This window comes from Nannobrachium achirus (assembly GCF_963921795.1).
Source record: "Nannobrachium achirus genome assembly, chromosome: 13".
Taxonomy (NCBI): Eukaryota; Metazoa; Chordata; class Actinopteri; order Myctophiformes; family Myctophidae; genus Nannobrachium; species Nannobrachium achirus.
In genome coordinates, this window is record NC_137833.1 from 4,748,834 (window position 1) to 4,765,358 (window position 16,525).

At 44.3% G+C, this 16,525-nt stretch overlaps 1 protein-coding gene across 4 annotated transcripts in view; it reads left to right on the forward strand.

Moving 5' to 3' along the window:
* The window catches only part of phf3 (PHD finger protein 3), a 30,307-nt gene extending 15,805 nt beyond the window's left edge, over positions 1-14,502 (forward strand). For all 4 annotated transcript variants that reach the window (XM_080740186.1, XM_080740187.1, XM_080740184.1 and 1 more), the window contains 9 exons: positions 218-374; positions 1,057-1,173; positions 1,779-1,901; positions 2,826-2,967; positions 5,259-5,442; positions 6,041-6,188; positions 7,047-7,136; positions 11,012-11,207; positions 11,770-14,502. In XM_080740186.1, the coding sequence (XP_080596312.1) occupies positions 218-374; positions 1,057-1,173; positions 1,779-1,901; positions 2,826-2,967; positions 5,259-5,442; positions 6,041-6,188; positions 7,047-7,136; positions 11,012-11,207; positions 11,770-13,964 (3,352 nt within the window). In that variant the 3' untranslated portion in view covers positions 13,965-14,502. The remainder of the gene's footprint in view (positions 1-217; positions 375-1,056; positions 1,174-1,778; positions 1,902-2,825; positions 2,968-5,258; positions 5,443-6,040; positions 6,189-7,046; positions 7,137-11,011; positions 11,208-11,769) is intronic.
* Positions 14,503-16,525: the final 2,023 nt, after the last annotated feature.

Consider the following 16,525-nt stretch of genomic DNA (forward strand, 5'->3'; position numbering starts at 1 on the left):
GCTAAACAAGCTACTGACTCTTGAAGTGCAAGCAAACTCTCTTGACTTAGTAAACTGGACCTGAGTTGAGCTACAAGCTCACAACGTGTTGTTGTGAGCTTGTAGATCAGCTATACATTACCACAATGGTCTGTGTTAATGTATAGTACAGTACATTAAGGTGTTGATGCCGGTATGGTACTTTTCAATAAAATAACAATGCTTTTCATGTGTTTAGGTTGAAGGACTCAGATCTGAAGATCACATCAGAGAAGGCCTCTGAAGTTGCCAAGAAGACCGAGAGAGAACTCTTTCATTTATACAGAGACACCGATAGCAAATACAAGAACAAGTACAGGAGCTTAATGTTCAACCTTAAAGACACCAAAAACAATGTAAGTTCACCGTTAATACCCAGTATGTTGTAATTGAAATCTAGCACGCTGTACACAGAATATTAAAATTTAGGCCTAGAATTATTGAATGCTTTAGCTATATTTTATACAAGCTCACAGCGAGCTTGCAGATCTGCTATTTTTGAAAAAGTCGTGAAAATTGTGTGCAAATCTTTGAATATAGCCTATGTATTTTTAAAGCGAACGTTTGTAACTCAAATTTTGCTTCTGGGTGGTCCCTGGAACTAGAAATTTTGAGATGGGGGTCTGTGGCCAAATAAATATCAGTTTGGGGGTCCTTCACATGAAAAGGTTTGAGAACCACTGACATAGTAGTCTCTCAAGAACAGACTGAGCTCCATCTTTGACGATGGCTGGCCAGATTGCTGACATAGAAACATAGGTTTTTAAAAAAAAACCTTAGTAGGATTCAAAAGAATCTACAAGCTCGCTGCCGCGGTGTGAGCTTGTATATCTGCTATTTTTCAATAGTTAAAAGCTTAAAATAATGATACACAATAATGTGTACCCGTTCTAAATGGGTTAATACCGGGTATGTTGTAACTGAAATCTAACACGCTACCCACAGAATATTAACCGCATTCATTTGGATACAGTTATAATTTGTCTTTGTCAGAATGTTCAAGCTTTATAACTTATATTTCATTTAACTGTATTTCAGGTATTATTTAAGCGGGTTCTAAAAGCAGAAATATCCCCAGCTCAGTTAATTCGAATGAGTCCCGAGGAACTGGCCTCAAAAGAACTGGCTGCTTGGCGCAAAAGAGAGAATCGCCATGTAAGTATATTTCTCATCTTTTATCAAAATATCTTTGTTTCAAAATGTACAGGTGCCGGTTGCAGGCCAGACCGCACCAATGCAACATCTGGCTACTGACGGGACTGCTGGGGATAATAATGCTGGCAAGGAGTTGCATTGATGTTGTCTGGCCTTTATTTCTGTGTTCCTCAGCATGGATTAGGGATCACGGTTTTTGTGACCAAAGAAATCGCGAGTTACGATGTTATAGCGATAATCAAAATATCCCCCAACATCCATTATCCTGGGGCGTAACATTTGCCAAAAAATAGCAGTAGATCGGCTATTTTTCAGCAAAGAGATTTGGTAGAGTGAAAAAAGACTGTATCAAGTACGTACAGTATATTATAAGTATGTTTTACGAATAGAGGGTTTAAGTGCTACTGGATATGCAGCTCGGCAAATAAAAGGTGAATTGATCCCAGTGCATGGCGGAGGAATTCTAATCTCCACGATACGATTATCACGAGTGTTTTTTTTATCACGATACACGATAATATCACTTATCGTCCCATTCCTAGAATGCATATAGTAATTTGGAATAAAAAAAACCTGATTTGAATGGCAAAACATCATGTTTTCAGACTATTGAAATGATCGAGAAGCAGGAGAGGGAGGTGGAGAGGCGACCCATCACTAAGATCACCCATAAAGGAGAGATTGAAATTGAGAGCCAGGAGCCAGCGAAGACCTCTGAGATCGTGGAGGTAGGAGACGACCTACACACGCAATCCATACATACAGTACAGTACTAGGGCTGTCACAATTATTACATAATCGTCTAATCGTGATTATTTGACATAATCGTGATTATTTTTCATAATCGTCATAATCGTTTCCATGTTGAAAAACGTTCATATATTTAAAAAAGAGTAAAAAATAGTGGAAATAGCAGATCTACAAGCTCACAACGCGACGCGTTGTGAGCTTGTAGATCGGCTATTTCCACTATCAAAGTTATTTTTTTTTAAGTAGTAAGTTGTCAAATATGTCAGTAATTTCTTTGTATATTTAGGTTATGTGTCATATCTACCATGTACAACTTCAAAGCCTAAAAGCCAAACAGAAATGTAATTATCAATGACAAAAACACAATTAAATCGTTAATCGCCAATTATTTGAGTGACAATCAATCGTCATGTTAAATGTCATATCGTGACAGCCCCATACAGTACCCTTCAAAACCCCTTTAGCCCTGACAAGCTGAGCACACATACAGTACACACAAAGCCTGTCTTATGACCAAGTGAGCTTGTAGATAGACAATTTTTTGAAGATTATTGAATCATTATTTAACTATGTTAATGTGCTCCATAATGTTTGAAATGTGGGAGTTGTTTATGATTTTGTGCAATTCTTCTTTTTTTTTTTTTTTATGCATTTTATCCCACAATTTTGTAACCCATTTTTCACCCAGTGCCAATTGCCTAAACTGTAATCCTGGGTGCAACTCTCCCTCTGCCAACCTGTGCAGAGCCCCGAAACTGAGCTCATGCTTCTGGCAATGCATGAGGAGTGAGCAGGCCGCTTCCTATCACCTGACATGGATCAGTTTCCCCGGAAGGACATACTGTAGTATGTGGAAGTGGACAGTGACAGTGTTTCCTCCTTTTACTTTGTCCATTTCTCAGCCCGAGCCAGCTCCCAAAGTGACAGAAGCCCTACTGGATCATCTTCTACCACTGGAGAAAGTGGAGAGCGCAAAGACTGTTAAGGACACCACCGCCCAACACAAGTCGCATTTATTCGACCTACACTGTAAAATCTGCACAGGTAAAAAAAAAAAATCTAATTTCAGCCGGATGTTTGGCGCACACATTCCCCTACAGTGTTGTTTTTTACAGCAAATTATTATGTAGTTTTAGTCATAGTCTTTTGAATAAAATGTCTTAGTCATAATGTTTTAGTCATAATTTAGTCACCTGAAAAGTTTTAGTTTTAGGCGACTAAATCTAGTTGATTTAGTCAACTGAAATGTATTTTGGCTGACCTTGATGACATCGTAATGGCTGATTTTTACACTTGGTTGCGTGCCGAAAATAGCCGATCTACAAGCTCACAACGCGTCGCAGCGCGACGCGTTGTGAGCTTGTAGATCTGCTATTTTCAGCACGCAACACCTGAGAGCAACCAAACATAAAACGACTCTCTTCTCCACTAGTCCCTCCCTAACGTTTTAGTCTAGTTTTTATTTTGTTGACGAAACTGTCAATATATTTAGTCTTAGTTTTAGTCATCGCAGCTTAGTTCTTATTTCGTTTTCGTCAGTGAAAAAAACGCAGACGACAAAACATTTTTCGTCATAGTTTTAGTCGACGAAAAATCAACACTGTTCCCCTATTCTGTTTCTGACGTGCATCCTTTGCTCTGTCAGGTCGCATGGCTCCCCCTGTGGAAGAGGCACCTATTGTTTCTAACGTGCATCCTTTGCTCTGTCAGGTCGCATGGCTCCCCCGGTGGAAGAGGCACCTATTGTTTCTAACGTGCATCCTTTGCTCTGTCAGGTCGCATGGCTCCCCCTGTGGAAGAGGCACCTATTGTTTCTAACGTGCATCCTTTGCTCTGTCAGGTCGCATGGCTCCCCCGGTGGAAGAGGCACCTATTGTTTCTAACGTGCATCGTTTGCTCTGTCAGGTCGCATGGCTCCCCCGGTGGAAGAGGCACCTATTGTTTCTAACGTGCATCCTTTGCTCTGTCAGGTCGCATGGCTCCCCCGGTGGAAGAGGCACCTATTGTTTCTAACGTGCATCCTTTGCTCTGTCAGGTCGCATGGCTCCCCCGGTGGAAGAGGCACCTATTGTTTCTAACGTGCATCCTTTGCTCTGTCAGGTCGCATGGCTCCCCCGGTGGAAGAGGCACCTATTGTTTCTAACGTGCATCCTTTGCTCTGTCAGGTCGCATGGCGCCCCCTGTGGAAGAGGCACCTATTGTTTCTAACGTGCATCGTTTGCTCTGTCAGGTCGCATGGCTCCCCCGGTGGAAGAGGCACCTATTGTTTCTAACGTGCATCCTTTGCTCTGTCAGGTCGCATGGCTCCCCCTGTGGAAGAGGCACCTATTGTTTCTAACGTGCATCCTTTGCTCTGTCAGGTCGCATGGCTCCCCCGGTGGAAGAGGCACCTATTGTTTCTAACGTGCATCCTTTGCTCTGTCAGGTCGCATGGCGCCCCCTGTGGAAGAGGCACCTATTGTTTCTAACGTGCATCCTTTGCTCTGTCAGGTCGCATGGCTCCCCCGGTGGAAGAGGCACCTATTGTTTCTAACGTGCATCCTTTGCTCTGTCAGGTCGCATGGCTCCCCCGGTGGAAGAGGCACCTATTGTTTCTAACGTGCATCCTTTGCTCTGTCAGGTCGCATGGCTCCCCCTGTGGAAGAGGCACCTATTGTTTCTAACGTGCATCCTTTGCTCTGTCAGGTCGCATGGCGCCCCCTGTGGAAGAGGCACCTATTGTTTCTAACGTGCATCGTTTGCTCTGTCAGGTCGCATGGCTCCCCCGGTGGAAGAGGCACCTATTGTTTCTAACGTGCATCCTTTGCTCTGTCAGGTCGCATGGCTCCCCCGGTGGAAGAGGCACCTATTGTTTCTAACGTGCATCCTTTGCTCTGTCAGGTCGCATGGCTCCCCCGGTGGAAGAGGCACCTATTGTTTCTAACGTGCATCCTTTGCTCTGTCAGGTCGCATGGCGCCCCCTGTGGAAGAGGCACCTATTGTTTCTAACGTGCATCCTTTGCTCTGTCAGGTCGCATGGCTCCCCCGGTGGAAGAGGCACCTATTGTTTCTAACGTGCATCCTTTGCTCTGTCAGGTCGCATGGCTCCCCCGGTGGAAGAGGCACCTATTGTTTCTAACGTGCATCCTTTGCTCTGTCAGGTCGCATGGCGCCCCCTGTGGAAGAGGCACCTATTGTTTCTAACGTGCATCGTTTGCTCTGTCAGGTCGCATGGCTCCCCCGGTGGAAGAGGCACCTATTGTTTCTAACGTGCATCCTTTACTCTGTCAGGTCGCATGGCGCCCCCTGTGGAAGAGGCACCTATTGTTTCTAACGTGCATCGTTTGCTCTGTCAGGTCGCATGGCGCCCCCGGTGGAAGAGGCACCCACCAAAGTAGTTGCTACCACTGTTGTACGGAGGCAGTCGGCCCCCTCAGAGGATCCTAAGGTCACGACCCCGCCTGTGAAGGACGAGGATCTTCACCTCACCGTTCTAGAAGAGAGCTTCCTGAAAGCTAAATCCTTCGTCTCGGAGGGAAGGTAAGGAGGGTCATTTATCACGCTGCATGTACCTTGCGTGGCATTATTTCTTTGTCTCGTGCTTTCATGGCGTGTTGTTAACACAGCGGGTGCCCACGAGGTGTCTACGCGACAATTTCTTTGATGTCCCAGGAGGCCCACGACGCGTTGACGTGTTTACTGTATTTTCAGTATTAACTTTAAACCTCACCTTTCGGTTGTGGCTGCGCCTGGATGTAGCCAATTAGCCGCTAGTCGCTTCGAGTCGACGCTGGGAGCTTCGCGCGGCCGTTTTTGTCTGTATACTCCAATGCATTTCCTCATCTTTAAAGCCCTTTATCTCCGATGTTTGTTTTATGGCTAAAACTGTGGCAGCGTGCGGCACAATGTCCAAATTTTGATCGGCAATGAACAGCTATGATCAACACTAGCCCTTACTGTATGTTACACAATAACATCCTGTCTGTGCTCATGTGACCAAGTGACGTCATCGCACATGCATTGACGCAAAGGGGCCTTGTCTTCTATGGAAGTCTATGGAGTGACTTTGGGCACTTAGCTGGGGCTCTGGTGCCCCTTGTGGGCATCCGATGTGTTAATAACATGCACTCTTCTTCAGGTCGGAGTTCTCGAGTGGCAGAGCTGAGGAGGCAGCTTTCCTTTCCACTCTGAATAAACTGTGGAGGGGCTTCATCAACATGCCTCAGGTGGCAAAGCTCGTAACCAAAGTCTTTCCCGTCTCTGGCATCTTGGACAACCTGACAGAGGTACGCCAGCATGCAAGGGAACAGCATACATAGACCAAATACCTTGTGGGGATGGGACGATATGAACATTTCATATCACGATTATCAGGGTTCCCACGGTCATAAAATTCCTGGAAATATTTTGAAATTAGAAAGATATTTTTCCAGTACTGGAAAAGTTTTGGAATTGATCAAGGGTCCTGGAAGGTCCTGGGCCAAATTGTCAAATATTAGAGGCAGAAATTGTGAAATAGCCGATCTATGTAGATCTGCTATTTTCACAATAGAACAGTGTTATACAAAATTCCTCAACTCTTAGTGCTCGTCAGGGTGTGGGGTCCCCAGTTAAAACATGATTATTTTGGGGGTCACAGCCTGAAAAGGTTGAGAACCACTGGCATACACTACCTGTCTTTGGGCATTGTGCATAGGAGTAAGCGACCTGTTATTGAGCTGAATTATTGTTATATAGTCCTGGAAATTGGGTATAATATTCTGGAAAAAAGTTTTGGAAATTAATTGGTAAAAATGTGTGGGAACCCTGGATTATTGTGACAAAAGAAATTGCGATATCATCGCGATAATCAAAATCCTTTATCCTGGGGCAGAACATTTGCCCAAAAATAGCAGATCTACAGGCTCACAACGCTTCGCAATGCGACGGATTGTGAGCTCATAGATCGGCAAAGACATTTGATAGAGAGTGAAAAAGCTCGTCAAATAAAAGGTGAATTGGTCCCAGTGCATGACGGATGACGATATCACGATACATTTAAACTCCACAACACGATTACCCTAGAAGGGTTTTCAGATAAGAGCGAGCTCCATGCGCTGTGGCACTGTGCAAGTACCGGTACTCATAGTTGTGTTTTGTGACAGGATCTTCCAGACAGCATCCAGGTTGGAGGAAGGATAAGCCCACAGATCGTGTGGGATTACCTGGAGAAGATCCGTGCAACGGGAACCAAGGTCAGTTTGCGTTTGTTTTCTTTGTTCTTAACCCATTTAGTAAGGGGAACATAAGAAAATCTGTGAAGTAAATCATTACCAAGAAATGTCTTCACCAATGTGTTTCTAAAGGTGTGTAATAATATGTACTAAAAGGTTGAAATTCAACTCCCGGGGGAAACCTCATAAAAAATGATTAATTTTTGTGTCCCATTAACTTTACTATACAGGAAGAAAATACAAAAAATAAATCTGCTTTAAGTAACATGTGAGGGGTCAAACTAGGGGTTTTTCATGATGCTGAATCCATTGCAAGCATTTGTTTTGCACAAAAAACATTCCGTGGGCTACAAATGGCCCCCCAAAACGGTGAAAAGTGATGATTCATCACTAAACCCAGTGATGTTAATAGGTTTTCAAAGTAATGGGTCCCGGGACCCACAGGTGGTCATTCGAATGAGTCGCAGAAAAAAATTATGGGTCCCCAATTTGGGTCCCCATTTTATTTATTTTTTGCATTGTGAGCTTTTAGATCGGCTATTTATATTTGCCTCTATCTTATATTATTTTACAATTAGGCTAATGTTTGGACATTTTTGATAGTATAGTTTTAGCTTGTTGATTACTTTGGTGCAATAATGGTCTTTTTTTTTTTTTTCTTGGGGTAATAAAAAGGTAACTTATAAGTACAATTTAAGGTACTTTTACTTTACTGGAGTATTTCCAATTTTCATTACTTTTACTTCTACTCCACTACATCTCAGAGGCAAATATTGTACTTATTCCACTACAATTATTTGAAAACTTTACTAGTTACTTTGAAAAGTATAGCCTACATAACCACTTCAGCCATGGCTATTTTCAAAGGATATTATTTGGTAACATGTGATACAGAATAATTGTGCATAATGAGTACTTTTACTTTTAGTCCTAAAGTGTAGCCTATACTTTTACTCAAGTACATTTTGAATTCCGGACTTTAACTTGCAGTAGAAGATACTTTTACTTAAGTAAAACATTTGAGTATACTTCTGTGTATGGAGAGACCACTCGACGTAATACTATGAGAAAGTGGAGCGCTCCGGAGAACGGCTGTTGTAAATCACAGATAATTAGTTTCTCCGCTTTGAAAATCAGACGTCTTTTTATGACTTAATGAGTTTATGACCCTCTGCCAGCCTCACTGACTGTGCCTCAGAAGAGCAGCCACGGCAGTAGCTTTAGCATGTAGCTAAACGTAGCAGCATCACATCAGAGTGACAGAGAGAGCACGTTCATGCTGCTGCAGTGCAGAGTGCGGTGGCTCCGCTGCATGCAGAAAGAGACAGACAGACAGACAGACAGACGGCAGGCAGTTTCTGGCGAGGATATTAATGAAACGAAATGCTGTTTGCGACACGTTCATTCCGCGGGGACCCTGACCGCGACGCTGTTGTTTTGTCAGTGTAGAGACGTCACGTTTCTGCGCCGTCAGTTGCACACGTTCTGTGGGGGAACCCCTTTTGGTGTATCACCTAACATGCTGTGCCACTATGGTCAGAGAGCGGCCCGGTGCTACGCTAAAACTCAGGCACCCATTGAATTCTGTGACCATCTACGGGCACACAGAATGGCGTCGGTGGACGATAGAACGCACTGTTGTTAGTTCTATCGTCTGTTTTAAGACTTTCTACGCGGATTTCATTTGTGTTAAAGTAGGGTTAAGTAGCATGCCTTCACCCATGAATAATGGTGGCGTCTGTGGACTTTTTAAAATATTTTTTTTTTCGCGACGTGGTAAATTATTTTAACGTGGACTCCAATGGAGGCGATGCGTCCGTGGGACCCCAGGGCAATGACGTGAATGCGTCTCTAGGCAACGTGAATGCGTCAGAGACGCGGGACGCGCACGTAATGACGTCACTGACTAAACCATCGTTTTGTGGGTCCGATTTTAGCCCAAGGAATGTGTTTTGTGCAAAACAAATGCTTGCAATGGATTCAGCATCATGAAAAAACCCTAGTTTGACCCCTCACATGCTACTTAAAGCAGATTTATTTTGTGTATTCTTTTCCTGTAGTAAATTAATGGGACACAAACACAAATCAGTTTTTTTAAGAGGTTTCCCCCGGGAGTTGAATTTCAACCTTTTAGTACATATTATTACACACCTTTAGAAACACATTGGTGAAGAAATTTCTTGGTAACGATTTACTTAGCAGATTGGTCAAATATCTTATAAAATCCCCTTACTAATTTAGGCCTAGAATTATTGAATGCTTTAACCAGTGAAAAATAGCAGATATACAAGCTCACAGCGCGTGCTGCGAGCTTGTAGATCTGCTATTTTTTGAAAATGTGTGCAAATCTTTGACTATATGTATTTTCAAAGGGAACTTCAAATTTTGCTTCTGGGTGGTCCCTGGAACTAAATATTTTGAGATGCGGGTCCGTGGCCAAATACATATCATTTTGGGGGTCCTTCACATGAAAAGGTTTGAGAACCACTGACATAGTAGTCTCTCAAGAACAGACTAACTGAGCTCCAGTTAAGTGAAAAGGACCTTTTCTTTGACGATGACTAGCCAGATTGCTGACATAGAAACATAGGTTTTTCAAAAAACCTTAGAAGGATTCAAAAGACACTTAAATATAGAATTGGGTAAAAATTAAAATTTTCACGATTTTTCAAAAATAGCAGATCTACAAGCTCGCAGCGCGGCACTCGGTGCCGCGCTGTGAGCTTGTATATCTGCCATTTTTCACTGGTTAAAGCATTCAATAATTCTAGGCCTTTAAACACTCAAAGCCTGTTTAATAGAGGGTATGCGTGTGACATCATCATCATACCCGGAAGTTAGGCGGGAACGCCTACTGAGTGGCAAAAAAACGACTTTCTGGCCTTGACAGGCCATACATCCAAACAGAAAAGTCCAATCTGATTGCATTAAAGGATGTTAAACAACCTCAAACTCACTTTGCCACTCGATTTGCCATTCCCTTTATGCATGCACATACACTCTATACTTTGTCGCAGGACTGTGTTGCATGGCCAAAATAGCTGACCTACAAGGTGATTGTGAGCTTGTAGATCGGATATTGATAATAGGAGATAACCATAACACTAAAACAATGCAAAAAAGTTACTTGGCTTCCTAATGGTTAATAAAAAAGGCAAGTAAATTATACATTTGGTTTGATTCCTAAGACCATGGGTCATGCTTAAACCGTAGAAAATGAGGATATACTCCAGACAAATCAACGTTTGCTAGAATTTCTGCTTCAACATGAATGTGAAGATCAGGGGTTCCCAAACGTTTTTTTGTCTCAGGGCACCCCATAAATATTTTTTTATTCCGATGCACCCCTAAATTATAATTTTCACTCCCAGCACCTTATATTTATAGCATATCGTCGTTGTCGGGTGGAAACCTTGTATGTCCAAAACCGTTTGTTTTGTATTTTTTAAAATAATCTAAACTAGTGAAAACAGCAGATCTACAAACACACAACGCCTCGCGATGCGAGGCGTTGTGTGTTTGTAGATCTGCTGTTTTCACTAGTTTTGTGCGACAGTCTTGTATGATGAAGCAGGGCTTTGCTTTACCAAAAGACGTACACATTTGAAACTTTGAGATACAAGGTTTCTACCCGACAGTGACGATATTTTAGTGATTATGTTGCGAGGAAAACATTGAGATTATGGCCATAGAACTGACTGAAAATAACTTTGTACCATGATACTAAATATTTTTCCAAGTGTCCAAATAAATTCCAAATATTATCAACTTATGTCGCGGCACCCCTGGACTGCTGTTACGGCACCCCAGGGTGCCCCGTCACCCACTTTGAAAACCCCTGGTGTAGATGATGAATTATAAATTATTATAATTCTTTTGTTCATTTGTTCTTCCAGGAGGTGTGCCTGGTTCGCTTCTCCCCGGAGACGGAGGAAGACGAGATCTCCTACACGCTGCTGTTCGCCTACTTCAGCAGTCGCAAGCGTTTCGGGGTCGTCGCCAACAACAAGAAGAAAGTGAAGGACATGTACATCATCCCACTGGGTTCCACTGAGAAGGTCCCACACCAGCTGGTTCCATTTGATGGTCCAGGTGAGAACAACAATAAGAGGGCTTGGTCATTGTGTATAGATTGCTATAAGCCTACATTTTACACATTTGAAAACTTGTTTTCAAATGTTTTTTCCCCTTTTTTCCTGACTATATCTACTGCATAGTACTGTGTTCTATCCGTCTGTTATTCAATGTTATATGAGATACTTCAATGGTTTCCTATGGAAGTAGACCTTGTACCAGTCGACCTGTACCGCCATGAAACTGTACCTTGTGTCCCAATGTGAAAAGGGGACGTTCTGCACAATATGAATGTCGGACTTCTAAATTCTACATTGCAGTATTGCTACTTTTAAAGTAAGAGAATTGAGTACTTTTTCCCACCAGTGGTGAAGTGTAACAGCGTCACTGTCAGGCAGAAACCTTGTATCTCCAAGTTTCAAATATAAAAATAGCCGATCTACAACTTCACGAGTTTAAATCATTTTTAAAACGATAAATACAAAACAAACGGTTTTGGACATACAAGGTTTCCACCCGACAACGACGACATACTCGAGTGTGTTTCAAACGGTTTAACCTGAACCTTGTGATTCCACAGGACTGGAAAACAACCGCTGCAACCTCCTCCTGGGACTCATCATCCGCCAGGGTCAGGGCCCTAAAAAGGACTTCCTTCCCGTGGACATGAACGAAACGGCGAGGATCGTCATCCCCGAGATCAAGAAGCCCCAGCAGAGCGTCTCGCTCTCCACGCAAGAGATCCGCGCCGTGAAGCAGGAAGAGAAGCGGTACCTCACCTCCCTGGCTCCTCCCGCACCCGCTAAGGAGGACAAATTACTAAACACCGCGGAAGATGCTGATGAGCCAGTAAGCAGGGAATCCTTTGAAGAAGCATCTGCCGCCGAAGAGGGCAATAATCAGGAGTCCAACAAGCCGTTACGGTTCCTTCCAGGTGTGTTAGTTGGCTGGGGCGGAGAGCTGCCTCCCTTGCCAGATTTTGGACCCAAGCCAAAGCCGGCAGTTGATCACTCTCAAAGGACCCAGCAGCCGGCTCCCAAGGCAGACGCGGTAACCCCGGGAACCTCCGCTAAAAGTCCCACAGCGGCTGGACGCCTCGATCGTTTTGTCATCAAGAAGAGGGAGCCAAAGCCTGTTCAGGCGGAACCGGGGCTTTGGAGCCCGACGGGAGCTCCCTGTGCCAACATTTCAGCGGTAAAGGAGGCCGTCACAGTGAACCACGGTGCATCGGTCTCTCTGAAAGACAAGGCTGTTGCAGTGAACCAAGGTGCACCGGTCTCTCTGAAAGACAAGCCACCAGACATGTCAACCGAGGCGTTCTTGGCTAGCTTGTCAACAGCAGCTCAGGGTGGGAACGAAGCTGCCAGCGTCGTCGCGGCCAAGACAGGAGAGGTTAGCCTGCCGCCCGAAACCCCAAAAAGCAACCCGGACGGGAACTCCTTGTCGCTCTCGAAGCCCCAAGCTACTTCCGATCAAACCAACAGCTTGAAACCCCCCATCAGTGGAATCTTGAAGAAATGTTCAGCGTATTCCAACGTGACTGAAGAAAAGAGAACGGAGGTGGTGGTGCCCGAGGCTACGGCCAACAATCCAGCTCCTTTTGTTCCGCAACCTGTTCCCGTGCTGACCAGCGTTAGGCACGACCCTGCTGTGGTATCCCGACAAGAAGCACCTCAAAGCACCTTGAGTCCAACGCACACTAAAAGAGAAGGTGCCTCCGTTTCCCAGGCCAGCGTCGGTCCTGCAGTCGCTCCAACTACACTCGTACCTTCAGCCCAACAACCACAAGCGGTCTCGTACGCAGCTACTCACACTGAAACCACGGGTTTCCAATACGAGTCGCCGACGGCATCAATTGAGCCAACGTTTAGCGACGCTGCGCCAGTTGGCCCAACGTTTAGCACCGCGGCACCAGTTGAGACAACATTTAGCAACGTGGCACCAGTTGAGACAACATTTAGCACCGCGGCACCAGTTGAGCCAACGTTTAGCAACGTGGCACCAGTTGAGACAACATTTAGCAACGTGGCACCAGTTGACCCAACATTTAGCAACGTGGCACCAGTTGAGCCAACGTTTAGCAACACGGCAGCGGTTGACCCAACGTTAAGCGACGCAGCAACAGTTGAGCCAACGTTTAGCAACGCAGCAACAGTTGAGCCAACGTTTAGCAACGCAGCAACAGTTGACCCAACGTTTAGCAACGCAGCACCTTTCCCCGCCCAGCAGCCTCAGGTACCTGGCAGCTTTGTTTACCCCGGTGGCCCGCCTCCCAACGTGATTCCACCCCCACACCTCCAGGATCAGAACCACGCTCCACCGTGGGCCCAGGACAGAGCCATGCCTCCCCACACTGCTCCTCCTCCCGGGCCGCTGTCGCCCTACGCCGACAGCTACCCACCCAACGAACTCCCGCTGTCGTCGGCCAGAGACTACAAGCGGTCGTCGGACGAGTACAGCGACCCCTGGGAGAGGCCTCGACACCCCGAGGACCGGGACCACCACGGACGACACCGACACCACAGCGAGTCCCGCCACGGGAAGAAGAGCAGCAGACACCACAGCAGGGAGCGCGGCAAGAAGCACGAGCGCGGCGGACACGAGGACAAGTACAGAGACGGGAGTAGACAGTCGGGACACACTGACGACCGCCACGGCGAGCGCAGGAAAGAGAGGCATCACAGCGACGAGTACCGCTCCAAGGAGAAGGACAGGCACAGACACAGAAGAGACTCTGATTATGAGAACGGCAGGAGGAATTCAAAAGACTTGTGAGTTTTTGTATGCCAGGTTTGCAGCTGTGCCATTTCTTTACGATTGTTTTTTTTTTTAAACTGTTATTTACAGTCAAAGCTAATAAGTTGTTTCATCGGATGTATCGACACACACGGACATCTCTTAATCAGGGTTTTAATTTTGGAGAAAAGAAATGTTGAAGTTTTAACCCTTTTCATTTTATTTTGTACATGTATCACACCATACAGATCTGACCATAAATGCTACAAAACGCAAGCGGTTGTTTTCGATTCCGTAACATACAGCACAATGAGGTAAATGGATGTTTTTGTTGAGTTAAATTGGGTTTGAATGGAATGCAGCTGACCAGTTATTTCCATGAAGGAAAAAAAAAGAATAATCATCATGAAAAAAAAAGAAAAAAAAACAGCCACTTCTGGATTTTCGCAATTTCTTTATTTTTTAAATGGCTGTTTTCAATACTTAAATTTGTATTGACAACCTTGTCTGTACATTTTGGCTCATCGTGTAAATTAGAATTCAAGTGTGCCTTTGCACTGTGTTTATGTACAGTCCGTAATAAAGCTAATGTTTTTTTTATTGTTGATTTATACAAGCCTCTCATGTTCCCTTCAAAAGTTATAAGAATGTAAAAGAAAATGACCACTGGATGAACGCAACAAACTGCGTCCTACAGACCAGCCTGTACAACACTGGTTCTCATTTTTTGGGGGGTTGCCCAGATAATTAACTTAATGTGCAACATTGTTTTCTCTCAACAGTAAACAAACCAACATAAAGTTTAAGTGTATACCGTTGTTTTGGGTTGAGATTGGCACATTTCCTGGGGCAATCTGCCCAGATCATGCATGTCACACGTGTCTTCTTCTTCTGTTTTTGTTTTTTACTCTGAAAAAGCGCCTGCAATGTAGTGCATTTGAAACTACATTGCGGTGCACATCAGATCACTGCTTGCCTCCTGTGAATTGTTTTATTTTAATTTTTGTTTATTTTATATTTATTTCGTTGCTGAGTGAGATGAAAAAACCTGAGTGAAATGTGCCAATGTCAACCAGAAACATCGGTACATAGAGGGTATCTGCATATTTCTAAAGTCACAATTTAAAGACTTATATACCTTTTTAATACCTCTAAAATGAAAAATTCTACATTGGCCAGATTGTCCAATATTAGAGGCAGAAATTGATCTACATGCTCACAATGCTTCACGAGCACATTACAATAGAACCGTGTTACACAAAATGTAATGCCTCAACTCTTAGTGCTCGTCAGGGTGGGCGGGGGTCCCCAGTTAAAATATGATTATGTTGGGGGTCGCGGCCTGAAAAGTCTGAGAACAGCGCAGCACAGGCAGAAACCTTTTTCAACTTTTTGCTCAATGAATGCCCCGACTTTGTCGCACAACAGTATCACAAAAGTAGCAAACGTAAGAGCTCTTATTAACGGGTCGTGTTGTGAGCCTGTTGATGGGCTTTTGTGTGTGTGTGTGTGTGTGTGTGTGTGGGGGGGGGGGGGGGTCTATTTAATGAAACTTAAAGTGGTTAATTCTGTCGGTGGGTTTTTTCTGTTTATTTTTTGTATTTTATTTTATCCCACGATTTTCCATTCATTTCATGCGCTACACTCCCTCTGCCAACCCGGGGAGAGCAACGGAATGACCTCATGCTTCCTTCTATGCATGAGGAGTCCAAGATGCTTCTTTTCACCTGGCAGGGGGGAGTTTCCCCGGTTGGACGTAGCGCGTGGAACGAACACGTTATTCCAAACAGTTCCTTTCCCCTCCGTCAGGCGCCCCGGGCGAGGCAGTATAGAGACCAGGATTACTGCATGTTTTTTATGAGGTTACCTACCTACCTACCCTAGGAGATACAGGGAGAACATGCAAACTCCCCACAGAAAGGCCCTTTTACCAACCCCACCTAGGGTATGGGCACTGATGACTAGGGCTGTCACAATTATTACATAATCGTCTAATCGTGATTATTTAACATAATCGTGATTATTTTTCATAATCGTCATAATCGTTTCCATGTCAAAAATAGTGGAAATAGCAGATCTACAAGCTCACAACGCGTCGCATCGCGACGTGTTGTGAGCTTGTAGATCGGCTATTTCCACTGTCAATGTTCTTTTTTAAGTATAAAGTTGTCAAGTAATTTCTTTGTATATAGCTTATGTGTCATATCTACCATGTGTAACTTCAAAGCCTAAAAGCCAAACAGAAATGTAATTGTCAACGGCAAAAACACAATTAAATCGTTAATCGCAATTATTTGAGAGAAAATTAATCGTCATGCAAAATGTCATTATCGTGACAGCCCTACTGATGACGTGGAGGAGAGAACACGCCCCCAGCACCCCCGGCAGGAATCGAACCCAGGACCTTCTAGCTGTGAGGCGACAGCACTACTGACTGCAGGCGCCACTGTGCCCCCTTGTCTGTGGGTTTTAAAAATATTGAGCCAATGAAAAGTATTCACGTTTTTTCCCCATTTCCTGAAAAGTAAATGATTTTGGACATACAAGGTTTCCACTTTACTTGACTGACGTTACAATAGTTCAGATGGTAATCGTCAGAG